The 15,877-nt window shown below is 31.3% G+C and overlaps 1 protein-coding gene and 2 long non-coding RNA genes across 3 annotated transcripts; 2 read left to right on the top strand and 1 right to left on the bottom strand.

Moving 5' to 3' along the window:
* Positions 1-4,888: 4,888 nt before the first annotated feature.
* LOC25498614 (uncharacterized) lies at positions 4,889-5,815 on the bottom strand. Its single transcript, XR_003006958.2, has 2 exons — positions 5,330-5,815; positions 4,889-5,234 (listed from the first exon to the last, which is right to left on the bottom strand). It is a non-coding gene; the product is annotated as an uncharacterized lncRNA (long non-coding RNA).
* A 4,270-nt stretch (positions 5,816-10,085) lies between these two features.
* On the top strand, positions 10,086-10,367 carry LOC25498612 (glycine-rich cell wall structural protein). Its single transcript, XM_013593543.2, has one exon. It carries the CDS (start codon positions 10,086-10,088, stop codon positions 10,365-10,367), a length of 282 nt encoding a protein of 93 aa, XP_013448997.1.
* Positions 10,368-13,888: 3,521 nt separating this feature from the next.
* On the top strand, positions 13,889-14,359 carry LOC112416809 (uncharacterized). The gene is made up of 2 exons (XR_003007315.2): positions 13,889-14,030; positions 14,128-14,359. It is a non-coding gene; the product is annotated as an uncharacterized lncRNA (long non-coding RNA).
* Positions 14,360-15,877: the final 1,518 nt, after the last annotated feature.

Raw genomic sequence — 15,877 nt, 5'->3', positions numbered from 1 at the left:
TATTCGTAGTCAAGCTTTACTATGAAGTGAAATACCATTAATGAACATAGACTATTAACCGAGTAAACTTATGGTCATATCTCATAGTTAATGGATATGAGATATCAAAATCCTCATGTTGGTATTAACAATATGAATAATATTTATACTAGAATGACCACCATGAGAATAATACATAGTGTCATATAAAATGTCATAAGATATTATCATAATGATAGTGTTGTATGACATACTTTGACCTAAAGTCACTACGATCACTAGTTGTAAATTTGAGTGTTTTTTTGTTGTTTAAACATTATGTATGTAAAATAATAATTATAAAGTCGGTTGAAGGCACTCCCTGAATTATGTTGCCGGGCATGAGTAACCTAGATTTAATTTTTCCCCTATAACATAATAGGAGTACTATATATGGGGCCAAATATTTATTTGGACAAAGGTAACACTACCGATGTCTTTTGTTCCATATAGTCATGAAGAAAAAAGGTAATTATACACATGATAATTATCACATAAATATTTTTTCAGACCACATGACATTCTTGTCACTTGGATAACAATGATGTTTCTTTATATACTTCTCATTGTTAATAATATTAAATGTGTAATTTAATATTACTATCAATGTGACGAGAACCTACAAGGTCATACACATACAAACAAATTGACGACAAATTGAATTAAATAAGTAGGACTTATGTATGCATTGGCGGTGCGATCGTACTTCACACTTGCATGAATTTGAGAAACTTGGTACACCATAAGATATAATGTATTTTTTATGAAAACGATACCCCATAAGATAAGATATGTTTAAGTGGAATTATGAAACATGCAAGTTACAATGTGCACAAGTAGTTTTATAAAATTAACCCTTGTGTTGAAACACCATTCAAATTTTTTAAATCACTAATCCCCTAACTCTGAAAAACCTTACATTATCTCCCTAATCTTGCATTTGACCCAATTAGCTTTATGAATGAAAGGACTTTATTTATGTAGACTGAGTATAGATGTTGATGTTCGTGCAACGCTCTTGATACACCATTTTGGGTTCGACTACAATGATATTGCTCTATAAGAGGTAATAATCTGAACATAGATTCAAGATCTTTTGTAATGATATGGATAAGGGAAATTTATATAGAAGAAGCTTTGTGTGATATAAGTTTAAGTATTAATGTTATGATTTTATCAACATTCAAGAAAATGTCTGGTCTTATGGAGAAGCATACCTACATAGTTGTTGGCTTAGCAGACATATTTTCTGTGAAACCGCATGGTAAAGTTAAAGGTGGAATTTCACAAGTGGATCGTCTTAAGTTTAAAGTTTATTTCCTCATTTTAGAGATTGAAGATAAATAGGAGACAAAGCTCTTACTTGGGAGACCTTTTCTGGCATCTGTTAAAGCCCTAATCGATGTGAATCTCAGGGACATAGCTATGTGGTTTAATAATGAATATACAACTTATAGCATATGTGCATAAGCTCGTATAGGAATGAAAGAAGATGAAATCTATAAAATTGACATAAGGGCACATTAGAGAAGCGAGACAAGAAGAAGCAACATCTGAATTGGTGTGGTTGTTTATGAAGTTTGAATGAAAATGAGAAAAATGTTGTTTTTTCGTGAAAATGAACTAGATGATGAATTTAAGGTGAATTGGTGTTATGATTCTATGTTTGTTGTTATTTTGAATGTCTTTTGATGTTTATAAACTAATGTACAAGTTTTGGGGTCGGATTTGGGATCAAGGGGATCAAAAATGGGGATTTTAGGTGAAAAATTGGAAGTTCCCGAGAGGGAACAACCAAAACAGTGTGACCTGTTATGGTGTAACTCATTGTGGCGAGTTACACAGAGCAGCCACCCATGTTTTGGGTTGTTCCTGGCACTTGGGGTCGATTCCGGCTGTGCTAAATTGATTCTTTTGATGTACTTAACTGTATTTAAGATTTCTAAACCTTTGGAAACATCAAATAAGTTAGATTGAACTTGGTTTTGTGAAATCGTATCAAACATTGTGAAAAATGTCAAGAACACATAATTTTTCCGAATACTCGTTTTCTCAAGGTAAAAGGGTAGGACTAGGTTTTCTACTGTAGTTATGACTTATAAAAATGTTTTGGATGGTAATCATGAACTTAAACTTGGTTTTACTTTGAAAATTGGAATTCTTTGGTAAAATGACAAAACGATACGAACTTTGCAAAATTTCAGAATTTATCGGAATTGGCCTATGAAACGTTTATGTATATGCTACTGCGCTCTATGTGAACTGTGTATATACTTGGTTGAGGCGTTTGAACTTGTTTACTTTGATTTTGAAGGAATAATCGAAAAATGCTAATTTTCATAAACTGAGACGAACTTTATGGGAATGAGTTTTCTTGATTTGATAACTTATAATTGGTGTTAGAAACATGATAATTGTTGAGTGTTGATACATTGATTATTATGTTAGGGTGATATGACATCCAAATCATGTGAATTATGTTTTGAAATTCTGGCGCACTAGCAACATAATGTTCTATGCGATGTTCCAACACCAGGTACATATAACAGTTGTTGAATGAGATGTTTAGAACATCGTGTTAGCAGTGAACATAAATAAAACAACTAAATAAAAGACAAGAAAGTTTTTGATGTTATCTTTTTATGGGGTCAGTCTTTGATGTTATATTTTTATGTATGTTGGAGATTTTTGAGATTATGTATTGATGAAGATATATGTAGTATATTGACATGGCTATTTCGAGACTTATTTTATAAAAAAAGTTATATTTCTACAAATTTTGATTTTCAAAATCGCTTAGTAACTATTGGTTTGTTGTATAGAATAATATGTAGTGGATATCTAACTCCAATTTTAACTTACTTTCTCAAATTTATCCACCATTTACCTAAGTCAAGTTATAACCTATAAAGTCCTCCAAAAGTGTGTGTTTTGTAACAACTTAAATTTGAGTTTTGAATGTCTTCAAGTTGTATGATTAAGTGGAATGCATGTGTCGGCAGAGTGATTACCATTTTTCAATGATTTCGTGGACGAGTGAGGTTGAGAAAAAAATTATGTTTTAGCTATTATGTGTGTGGTGATTTTGTTGGATGTACTAGATTGAATTTTGGAGATCTTGAGTATTTTGATCAGGAGAATGCAACATAAATTGTTGGCTCCATTACTTGATGAGGTAAACACTTTTGGAATTTTTATCATCCAATGAGTTTTGTTATTTTACTAGAGTTTTATTTTACAAGTATATTGTTTGAGGACAAGCAACAATTAAGGTGTGGGGCTGTAAAGATGGCATGCCATATCATATACTTAACAATTATTAGGAGTTATTTTAACGTCATGTTAGTTTGTGTCTATATGATTTAGGTGAGTATTCTATCAAATCGAGGGAGGGATCATGGAAGGAGTGGTTAGCATTCAAGACATTGAAACCATGATAAATCACCCAAACCAGACAACTATTTAGTCGTGTTATATTGTATAGAGGATATATCAAGAACTCTATTGGTGTATAATAACTCTAGATGTTTCAGTGAGGATAAATTAAACAAGGAATGAAGAAAAAAAAGGGAGTCTATGTTGGAACATGCGAGATATACGCTTTGAGATTCGTCGCTCAACAGAGATAAATACAGACGTGCTTCTCCACTGGTAGATTTACGATTGCACAAATTTTTCCATAAATTGAGGGGAACACAAAGCTATAAATAGGAACACCATATTTCAGTGAAAAAACAGTTTTTAACGATCTAAAAGCGGAAAAACACGATTTTGGAAGGCATTGAGCGACATAAACATCTCAGAGGCATGTAATCATCAAACGGTGATCCCTTATTCATGTATGTTTTTACATATGTTGTTTATCTTAAGTTGTCATGTGTAGCTAGTTTTATAGGTTAGGTCATGTAGATGACCTTTTTTGTAGTTGCTTGAACCATGTAATTGTTGAGTACCTTTAAAGACAATTGAGTTACTTAGTTTTATTTAGTTAATATATGTTCTCGATGATTTTTATGCATTTAAGAATGTCAATAAATCTATCTAGGTCTTGAATGGCTACTAGCCCTAGCTTTTGATGTGTGACCTAATATTAATTGTTCAATCTACAATAACTTTAGATATATTCTATTACCGTCTTTATCACAAGAGTTTTAACGCACGGTGAAACTATCAATGGCCACAGACTCATCTAAAATATTAATGGGTTGTTATAGAAGAATCGAATTAAGTACCAAAACATTGGGTTTAGCTCTTTTGTTAGATCCCCGTGAAACTAAGTAAACAATTGTAGGCCTTGGACCCGATTACCAAGTTGCCAAAGAGAAGGAAGTCAAACATGACCTAATCTCCCTTTTAATTGTTTTTACTTCGTTAAAGTGAACCAATCATTGCTAAGTGCAACCGCACAATTAAAACATCTGAATTATAATCATAGGGTAAATACCTCTTTTCGTCCCTGTAATATTAGTGAATTCTGATTTTAGTCCCTGAAAAAAAAAAGATTTAGATTTTGTCCCTGTAATTTCATATTCTTCCACCTTTGGTCCCTCCTTTCATCAAGTCAACAGAATCTGCATAAACTACGTCCTTGTAATTTTAGATTCCTCCCACTTTTGGTCCTTGTAATTTCAAATTCCTTCACTTTTGGTCCCTCATTTTACGTGTCATGTATGCAGATTCTGCTTACGTGGTGGAATGAGGGACAAAAAATGGAAGAATATGAAATTATAGGGACAAAATCTAAATCTTTTTTTTTTATAGGGACTAAAACCGGAATTCACTAATATTACAGAGACGAAAAGAAGTATTTACCCATAATCATATTGGCTGAGTAGAAATTTTACAATTCTTATGATGACAAACTTATAAATTATACTACACAATAACGATTTAGTACAATTGCTATATCGATAATCAATACACTAACACTATAGTGATAGGCTTCTCTATTTTTTTTTAATAATAGTTGAGAATCCTAACTCATAAACATGGTAATGTTTAAAAGATATTATTTACTAAATTTGAAATGGTAAGAAAATAAACATTTTGTCATAAATTTTATGAAACATAAGTATATTAAGAAAATAAACTTCAAGGTACTGAACTCTAACAATATGTTTATTGCTATCTAATGCGTACACAAATATTTTTAATGCATCTAAAAGTTACAAAGAAAACCGCCTCTGGACAATCATCGTTAGTAACACAAGAATTTTCTGCATTTTCAAAAAAGAAAAAAAGGAATTATACAATTACGTAACATAATATTGTGTAAAAGATAAATTTGAAAAGGGTGTAAAAAATGACATACCAGGATTGGTTACAACAAGAAATAGAGAAACAAAGATGATGAAATCATAAACTGACATGATAATTTGAGTCATGTTTTCCTCCTTCACATGTGATTAATAGAAGTTTTTTATCTCTTTATAAATAAAATATTCTTCTTTGATAACATCAATTAAATAGATTTTAGCTCTTATGAGGTTCAAGAGGCCATTTATAAAATTTCAATTAGTGTTAAATGTCTCCAATCAATATTTTTTTTTTATTGTGCAAGAGGTGTGAGCTCAAATGTTAGAGCTTGAATTTGTAACATTAAAGGACAAAATTTAAATTTCACCTAAGACAGTTGTAATATGGACATTCATGCCATTATTATTAATAAATCATCCTTTCCGCAATTATATATATATATATATATATATATATATTTAATTCAAAAATATATTTATTGTCTAAGTAGTGTGAGCTCAGAGATTAGAACTTGAATTTGTAATTTTATAAGACTGATTTAAAATCCCATACAAGACATGTGTAATTTAGACATATAAGCTGATGATATCAATAAATTTTCCTTTCCACTCAAAATATTATTTAACCTTTATAAAGATCTCTTATGATAATCATGAAGATCATCAAAATTTATCATTTTATTTATCTTTAACCTTTCGTAATAGAGAGGGAATGATCCAAAAAGAGACACAATAATAATATATGATTGAAAGAAAAAAAAATAGTTATATGAATAATGAATTAAAGATGCGACAACACATTTATTTGTGAATTAATATCATCATAATATTTTTTACATTAATTGACATATATGTGATCGTATGGATAAAAGACCCAAACCGAATGCCAGTTGAGTTGAGAGGTTACTAGGTGACCCGATATAGTATAACTCTTATCGCTAGAGCAAACTGCTTCAGTTCTGTCTACCTTTTGAGCTACGTAGGCTAAGAAAAACAACTGCTAACGCGAGTGACTTGAATATTTACCCCCTCAAGAGTTTCTATCAAAATAACAGTTGCGCTATTAATATTTCCACCCTATGGATTTCTCACGCGTCCTAATTTTTTCTTCCAAAATATCCTTTGTTTGGATTCCAAAATACCTTTTGCTCGGATTCTATAATTTGAACCATGCTGAAATCCTGAAAATGAATATGTAATTGGTATCAAATGTCTCTGCTGACCATAATACGATCCCAAACCACTAAAAAAAAAAAAGTGATGATGTAATTGATATCAAAGGTCTCTGCTGACTATGATACGATCCCTAACCACTAAAATGAATATGTAATTCATATCAAAGCAATTTCAGGGATTGTATGAGCAAGCAGCAACGAACATGATATCATAAACCACTGCAATCTAAACAAGAGAAAGAAAATTTTGAGAATGGATGAGAAGTGCAAAATGAATGAAAATGTTAAAGAATGAAAGACTATTATAGCCATATAATATCCCAAGATTGTAAATTGGGTCAAAAAGGAATGTCTTTATCCTTTAAAACTCAATTAACACACCACAAATCTTCCTAATTTTTGGTGTAACGCCATCATCCACGATACGAGACGGTTCAGATTATATAATCCAAACACTTTAGAAACAATTCAAATTATATAATCTAAGCCGTCCCAAACTGTGTTTAAGATTTAGCATTGGAGAGTTTTCATGGTGCATAAGCCAAGAAAAATTAAACGACATAATTCAATAGCGTAAAAATAAATTATATCAACATACGGCATTATATAATTTTTAGTTTTTCTTAATAATGTGCCAAATTTTTTTTTTAGTTTTTCTTAATAATAGGCCTACATAATTAATCTTTGTTATTGATAATGGGCCTACATAAAAATAAATTACGAAAATTATCCCAATTTTTTGGATGATAAATATCACCGATATTTTTAATATTAGTGAGACATATTATTAGAAATAAAAGGTCTAGAAAATTTTCGTCAATTTCTCCCATAATAATTTTTTTGGCACATTATTAAGAAAAACTAAAAATTATTTAATGCCGTATATTAAGGTTTAAATAAGGGTTTGATTTTCTCTTTAACTTAATCACCCATAGAAATTATATATTGCCGTAGATTAAGGTTTTAATCAAATATTTTAGTTTCTCACATATCGCACTTGTTGTAATTTTGGTTTCAATCCATATATGTTTGGCCCTACAAGTGGTGGCATGATTTAGTTTTTTAAATAACATGGTATTAAGCATATGTCTGACGTAGCAAAATAAATTACCAAAAGGAATCGTAATTACAAAAATAAAATTACCATTAAAGAAAAAGTTCAATGATTGTAAACGGTGTTTGATTTAGCCTATAGTAGTTTGTAAAAAAAAATAAAATAATTTGATTGGAGTAATTGTTCAAAGTTTGACCACTTAAAACCGAGTCTTTGTCGATATTGAATATTGATCATAGTTTATAAAAATGTGCTATAAAAATGTTTAATTCGTTGGAGGATTTATTAGCATACCATAACATTTGAGAGATGCAACCATTCGTGATATTTATCATAATAGCTGTAAGCTTTTTCGTTTTAGTTATAATTCTGAGTTTGTTGTGCCGAGCAATGGGAGTCCGGCCAGCATATGGAAGCGGTGGCGGTGGCGGAGGTGGAGGTTTTGATGGCGGAGGTGGAGCATTTGATGGAGGAGGTGGAGGTGAAGATGGTGGGGGCGGAGATGGAGCATTTGACAATGGTGGGGGAGAATTTGGCGGCGGAGGTGGAGCATTTGATGGTGGCGGAGGAGGTGGAGCATTTGACGGTGGCGGTGGAGCTTTTGACGGTGGCGGTGGAGCTTTTGACGGTGGTGTGGGAGGAGCTGTAGCTGGAGGAGTTGGTGCATGTTGAAAAAATTCCAATGCAATGGACTATAGGATTATTAAATTACTAAGTTCTATGCATGGCAAGGGTTGATTTTTATTTAGGGCAGTGCACACGAGATAGGTATATTGATTTATTCTTTGACGGTATGATTGGCCATATAGATGGAAATATCATAATTCACTGATACTGGTAGTATATAATGTAATACTTCTCATTCTTTTAATTTTTTGCGGTTGTACTTGTACATTGTATACATTACAGTAGCACAACTTTAAAAGAAAATCTAAATAAAGAACAACAAAACAAAACACCATTGGAAGGAAGCTAAGGAGAGACAACACCAAACACAAAGGACATTCTTAGCATCAAGCCATGGACTAGCATCTAATTCTGAAAACAAGCAGCCTGCACCACAAATCTTGGACTCCACAAATCTCCCATAAAAGAGAATCCTGCAAAATTGATAGTAGGCAAGAAGTGGCTCTTTTAAAACCAAACCAGATCCAAACAAAAGGATTAACAGATGAAGCCACCAAAGCAACAATTTTTTCTGACAATTTGAGAAGGAGGAAGTATAATTTTAATATTTAAAAAAAAGGAGAATATTATGAGTGCTCTTGAGTCATTGATTTATGCTTGGGTGTGTCTCCATATTTGGTTCTCTTTATTTTTAGCATGAACCCTAAATTTTATTTTATTTTAGGTATTTTGTTCGATTCCATTCAAGTGATGCGACAGTTTCGTTTATTGGTTTTTTAACTGGATTATTTATCATTGTTCTCCGATGGATAATGATGATGTAAAAGGCTTCAATTGTCTGATAGTACTTATTATCAATATTTGATCATTGCATTGAGATTACTATTGGCAATTAATTATTGGCAATAAAAAAATTGAGGATTAATAGTGGAGGAAATAGTCAATTTCCCCTTGAAATTGTAAGTTTCATCAATTACCCCTCTGAAATTAACAAAACTTCAATTACCCTCCTGAAATTTCACAACGTTAGTCAATTTACCCCCTCCATCAAATTTTTCTGTTAGTGAACATGACGTTTTGCAAATACCCCCCTGAAGTTTTGCACTTATGTGCAAAATGCCCCAAAACTTAAAATTTTATATTACTTTTTTCTTAAAAACAAACAATTAATAGTTAAATATTAAAGCTAACTATTAATTTTGGAGTTTGGAAAAACTACATGCATATATACGTCAAAATAATTGAGGTAAACTTTTAAATAATTGAGGTAAACTTTTAATCAAATATTTTAGATTGTACATTGACATCTTTGATGGTAAACATATGAGGATTATAAGAATTTTTTAATTGTCTTTGATTGATTATTGCAATAAAATACCACTAATAATTGAGGTAAACTTTTAGATACTTGAATAAATTTACACTCGCACAACAATAATAAACATGTCGAAAATTTGATTATAAAGACATGAAGAGACGAGCTTGTTGAGTTTTTGCTGGTTCCAAAATGAAAGACAAAGTTGGAGTTTTCCACCTAAGACTATAAGACATTAATTGTGGCTCCCAGCTATTTGACAAGAGGGAGGAAAAAATGAGTGATATTCTTGCACCAAAATTGTATGCTTATGGAGACCTTGCGTGCAAGAAAATTATGTGATTGTACACGGTGTTTGATTTAGCCTATAGTAATTTGTCAAAGTTTGACCACATACGACGGAGTTTTTGGTCAATATTGATCAAAAGTATTAATATATCCAACCTCTAAAACCAGTATGCAACGTGTGCTTAACTAGTTACTTGTCTTAAACAATAAACTAACTTATTAAATGTCAAACTCCTTCGCGTATTGACTAGTAAACCAAAGAATTATATGACGAAAAGTCAGCCCTATTGCAAAATGCTATAAAAATGTTTAAGTAGTTGGAGGATTTATTAGCATACAACAATATTTGAGAGATGGAACCATTCGTGATATTTATCATAATAGCTGTAAGCATGTTCGTTTTAGTTGCAATTCTGAGTTTGTTATGCCGACTAATGGGAGGCCGGCCAGCATATGGGAGTGGTGGTGGTGGAGGTGGAGGTTTTACCCATCATAACCACCACCACCATCGCGCTCACAATGCAGTAGTTTTTGGGGGTGGTGCTGGTGGTATTGGTGTTGGTGGGGGAGCATTTGACGGTGGCGGAGGTGGAGCAGGAGGAGGTGGAGCTGGAGGAGGAATGGGTGCATGTTAAGTAAATTTCAAAACAATGGCCTATAGGATTGTTAAACTCTATTCATGGCAAAGTTTGGTTTTTATTTAGTGTGGTACAGGTCTAGATGGGTATATATATATTTAGGGATGATTATTCACTAATAGTAGTCATTATAGTTACCTTCAATTTTATTTATTTTAATATTGGGGATGTACTTGTACATTGTATACATGTAATTTTTCTTTCATATTCCAATTTACTAATTATGTAGTTATAGATTTAATTAAGGGATGTTTTCAATTTATTTATAATAAATAAAGTTTGTCAAAAAAATAAACTATTAAAGTAGATTTATATATAATACATTTTTTTTTTTTTGAGGGAATATATAGTACATTTTTTGTTAAGGAATATAATACATATTGTATATAAGATTATATGGAAGCACATTTAAAAGAAAAAGAAAAAAAGAAAAAAAAAAAAAAAAGAAGAATAATCCGGTCAAATTATTCAGAAATTTGAAAAATGCTATACTATGATTTAGTAAACATTTTCCAAACGAGAGGCACAAAAGACATGTTCAATGGCTTGACTTTTCTCAAACTCGTTATGGTGTCGATTTTGCAAGTTGGCATATTAATTTTTATCTTGAATGGAAAATAAATATGTATACAAAAATAGATAAATGATATTTGAACAATTATTTTTTTACAACTTTTGTGACACTTTATCTAACATTGATTTAGAGAAAATACATAGTCAACCTCTCATTTTGCGGAATTGTGTTAGGTTCAACCACGATTCTAATATGATATTAGAGTCTCATCCAATGTCTAGTGGGCAAAGTGCTATCATGTTCATTATATTCGATCACCCATCAATTATATTCACTTCTAAATATCTAATCCTCGACACAAGGGTTTATTAAAGAGCCACGCATTAGATATATGATGGTCGGACAATATGTTTATACACGGAGGTAATTCTCACCATTTATAAGATTTACTTTAACATGTCATTGCCTAATATTTACGAAGTTAAATTTTTTTTTTAATCCTAAACAAATTTCCAAAACTTCATGCATATTACTTTTGGTCATTTTTTCAGCTATCCAATTTTTCAAACTCTAAAGGAATTAACCAATATTTCTTTCCTAACAAGAAATTTTTAAAAAACAAAAACAAACCATTCCCACAAAATGGATGTTTCGACCCTCTGTCTTTTCAAAAGGATAATCTTTTCAACAACTCAACACAAAGAAACAACTCTCTTCAAGGCATTATGATCATAAATGATATTTTCTCAAACGTTTCACAAAACAAAGTTTACAAACTAGTTTCTTCTCATTTTGATCATACGGTTTTCTCACGAGAGAAAATATCGTAACGTTGTGGTTTTGTGTTTGAGGTCAAGGAATGGGTTGGGGTTGGGATCAAATTTGAGTTATTTTTAGTTGAAGTGTTGGAGGAAGTGGTGTTTTGGCTTAGGGTGTGAGTTGGGTTATAGTTCCAAGATATTTTGCGGGATGGGTTATCCTCCAATCGGGCCTCATAAGCAGGAGTTATCGCAAAATCTTCGATCAAAGTTGGGGGTCGATGGAATTGTAATTTTCGTCGCAAATTACCTCTTCAATCCAATGATAAAAAAATTAATCATAAGAGGTTCGGAGATTCTCGTTACGTCATTCATCAAATCCTCTAACTGTGCTTGGAAATCTACTACACTGACCCCGTTTGAACCAGCTTGGAAAAATCCACTTCAACATCTTTATAAATGGACTGAACAAATCGGAGACGGACTGCGTCATGGAAAATCGTGTTATACCAAAATTGGTTAATGAACATAAGCTCTTAAGTTTTGATGATAACAAAGCATATATGAGAACAATTAAGATGCTCTAATGCGCGTAGTGCGCAGAAAATTCTAAGTAAACAAAGTTTGGCCGCTACACTTGGTCAAAGCCAGAGACTATGGTAATATCTATATAAAGGACCAGTATTCTCTGAATAAAGTTACATACATTAGAATATATACAATATATTGTACTCTATATAAAGGATTAAACTTAAGATCCTCTATACCAAGCTATGTGGCGCAACGAATGAAGAAATCAAGGAGTTAACTTTTGCTTACCTCACATCATAAGCTATGAGCCCCACATCGTAAGAATAACATTGGAAATCAAGTTGATCGCCTTTGCCTGTCTAAGATCACAGATTCACAGTCTTTGAGCTCCATATCGCGAGAAAGAACGACATGCTTAAAGGGGTGCTCATTGCCTATCTCGCATCACAATATTTAGGCTCGCATCATGAACCAATTTCAATAAAACTTTTGGGAAATGAGTGCCTATTAATGTTGGACCCCTAGGTTAGTAGAAAAATACCTTTTGACAAGATGGCAAAGCCAAAAACGTGATTTTCAAGTGATAAGAGCGACTAGAGCCATCTAGAGCCAAGGAATCAGCAATGAGCTAGTGGTCCTTTTCTCATGCTTTCTTATTTGTATATAATTGCATATGTTTAGAATATATGAGCAGGTAAACCTCTCTAGGTTAGGTCATGAAAGAGGAACTTCCTTGTAATTGTTCGATTATGTAACTTTAAACAATTCTATGAATTTATGTCGATTGATTCGTTTATTGTTGTTGTTTTTCATTCTTTTTATGGATTGATAGATGTTCATAAATCAATTTAGATTACAATGATTACTAACCCTAACTGTTGCCTTGACCTATTTTAACTTTTCAATTATTAATTAGGTTTAGACATAAACTAATGATAATTATTACTTATTTTGGTGTTCTTGAACCTTCAACAGTAACTGGACCACTTTAGACATTAGGGATGAGTAACCATTGAAGAGAGTTATTGACCAATAAATTGGTCTAGATATTTTGTTCAAGGGTATTAAAGTAAAGTAATCAATTGGCTTAGAAATATGACATGACTTATTCGTGTCTCTCTCCCTGAAGGACTTAAAACCAACCATTTTAGCACCCCACCCCCTTTTTCTCTCCCCCTTTTACTGTAAACATCTTAATCATAATCACAGTAGTCCACATGAAACTAGATAATCCTTGTGCAGACGAACTCTATTATGGATACTACTTGTCAACACACTAGTTCATTTGTTGGTATTAAGTGAAATCCAACAAAATTATTTCTCTACGGTCATTTTCCATTTTTGTCATGAAAAATTATAAAATAATTGATTATTATGATTACTAATTTTTTTGAGACCTATTTACTGAGTGTGATAAAAAGACAAACACAACATTACTTAATATACATTTAATAATAATGTTCTAATGAGGTTAATTCTGTTGGTAAGAATAATGCATAATATATGTAAGGTTTGGAGTTCAAAATCCAACCATTCAAAAAAAAAAAATATATTTAATAAAAAGTGTTTTTATGTGGACTCCTTACTAAGTAGTCTTAAAATAAAACATAACACTTTGACGTATTCAAGAGACATTTAATAATTATTCTAACTTTAAGAAGGTATTTTACATCTCCATCAGCGCTAAAATCTATTTAATGTGTATAGGGAGATGATGAGCTTTATAAATTATAAATGATAAACCAATACTCTATTTCTCTTACATGCAAAAAGGGATAAATATGGCTAAAATTGTGAAATTTATTTGTACTATGATTATCTTTCTTTCTGTATCTATCGTTGCAATGAACGATGAATGTAAGTCATTGTTTATACTTCTCAAATTTTATTAGTTAGTTCCTAAATAATATTTAATTTCATTTTAGTAAGATCGTTTTATTCTATTTTTTTACAGCGACTTTTTTATGTACAGAAGATTTTGATTGTCCAGAGTATATGTGCTCTCCTCCTAAGAAACCATTGTGTTATTTGTTTGCAAGTTCTCCCTTTGAAAGAAAAATAGGTGTATGTGAATGTCATTAAGCAATGTTACCATGAGATTCTTCTAGAAAAATTCATGAGTTGTAATTTAATAATTGTGTGGTCACCCATTAATTTGATATTTTTCTTTTTCTATTTTCATGGAAGTTATAGATGTGACTTTGTATTCTAGCTCACTGATGCTAACTCAATGCTACATCATTAATGAACGTACCACATAACTTAAAAAAGAAGGGGACTATAAATTTTCAATGACTTTCGAAATTGGGGGACCAAAAAGCAGGTTTTAGAAATAGGGGGTTTAAAATTCAAAACATATGTAAATAGGGGGATCAAAATTTCATTTAAGCCATATATGAAAAAATATATGCCTCTTAAAAAAATATACATAGGTTAAAGTGTATTTTTCGCCCCCTAAGTTTTAAAATGTTGCGATTTTAACCCCCTATTAAAAAAATAAAAATTTTGACCTCTATCTTTAGGGAAATATGCTCTTTCGACCCTCTAACATTATGGAAATATGCTCTTTTAACTCTCCATCTTTAGGAAATAAGCTCTTTTGACCCTTTATATTTACAAATAGTTGCAATTTCGGCCCATTGTTTTGGGTCACGTGGCGTCTTCTCAACAACGTTTTGTAAAATTAAGAGATAAAATTTTCATTTTTTTAATAGGGGGCCAAAATCGCAACATTTTATTAAAACTTAGGTGGCGAAAAGTGAAATTTAACCTACATTTTAATTAAAAGATCAAATTAAACTTAAAAAATATGAATAAGAATATTTTGTTCATCTCGCTATTTTGATAAGAATTCATTATTACTTTCTGAGAGAGATATTCAAATGTTTGTTGCAAATTAGCTCTGTTGTAATACTTTTTATGTTCTTAATTTATAAATTTGTATAAAGGTATGATCTATTTTATAAGTAAGATTAGTAAAGGAAAAATCCTGAGACATATTGGAATGATTGAATAAGCAGGGTTTTACCTAATTGTGTAAAGAAAACATTTTTGGTGTGTGTATCACCATTTAATCACTTATCCAACACTACATTCATTTTAGTGTTATTGTAATGGAAAATTTTAAGCTGGACTTCATGACTAGATGCAGGTCACTGATGGGTTGTTGTTGGAAAAAGATAAACTTTTGTTTGATAGTCTCAAACCTTTAATTATTTAATGGTAAATTACTTAATTAATTTTTTTTCATGGGGTTTAAATATCTGCATGCTTATAAGGCGAAATATATTTTGTCGTGAACCAATCATGTTTACACTTTGGAGAGTTTGAGAGCTGAACTGGTATGAGCTAAGTTATAAGAAGTTGAAGATTGTGGATTCAAACATATAACTAAAAAAGTACTTCGTTGTGAATTATTTGAAGGAGCACCTTTGAATTGGGTGTTTTAATTTGCATTTGAACCTTGTGTCTTTTTTTTTTCCTTCGAATTTAGTAAATTCTTGAAAAAATATGATGGTGTTAATTAGTTCAATATAAAGTAAAGAACTTCAGTTGCTTGGTCAATAAAATAAATAATGATGTATTTATTTATATACATAAATAAATAAATAAAAAGATGACAGCGAAAAAAAATAAATAATATATAAATCATTCTTATAAACATAATTCAGTTTGAATAGACATCGCAAAACGAAAAATAACAA

The sequence above is a fragment of the Medicago truncatula genome, chromosome 7 (assembly GCF_003473485.1).
Source record: "Medicago truncatula cultivar Jemalong A17 chromosome 7, MtrunA17r5.0-ANR, whole genome shotgun sequence".
Taxonomy (NCBI): domain Eukaryota; kingdom Viridiplantae; phylum Streptophyta; class Magnoliopsida; order Fabales; family Fabaceae; genus Medicago; species Medicago truncatula.
This window is presented reverse-complemented; position numbering and strand designations above follow the sequence as displayed.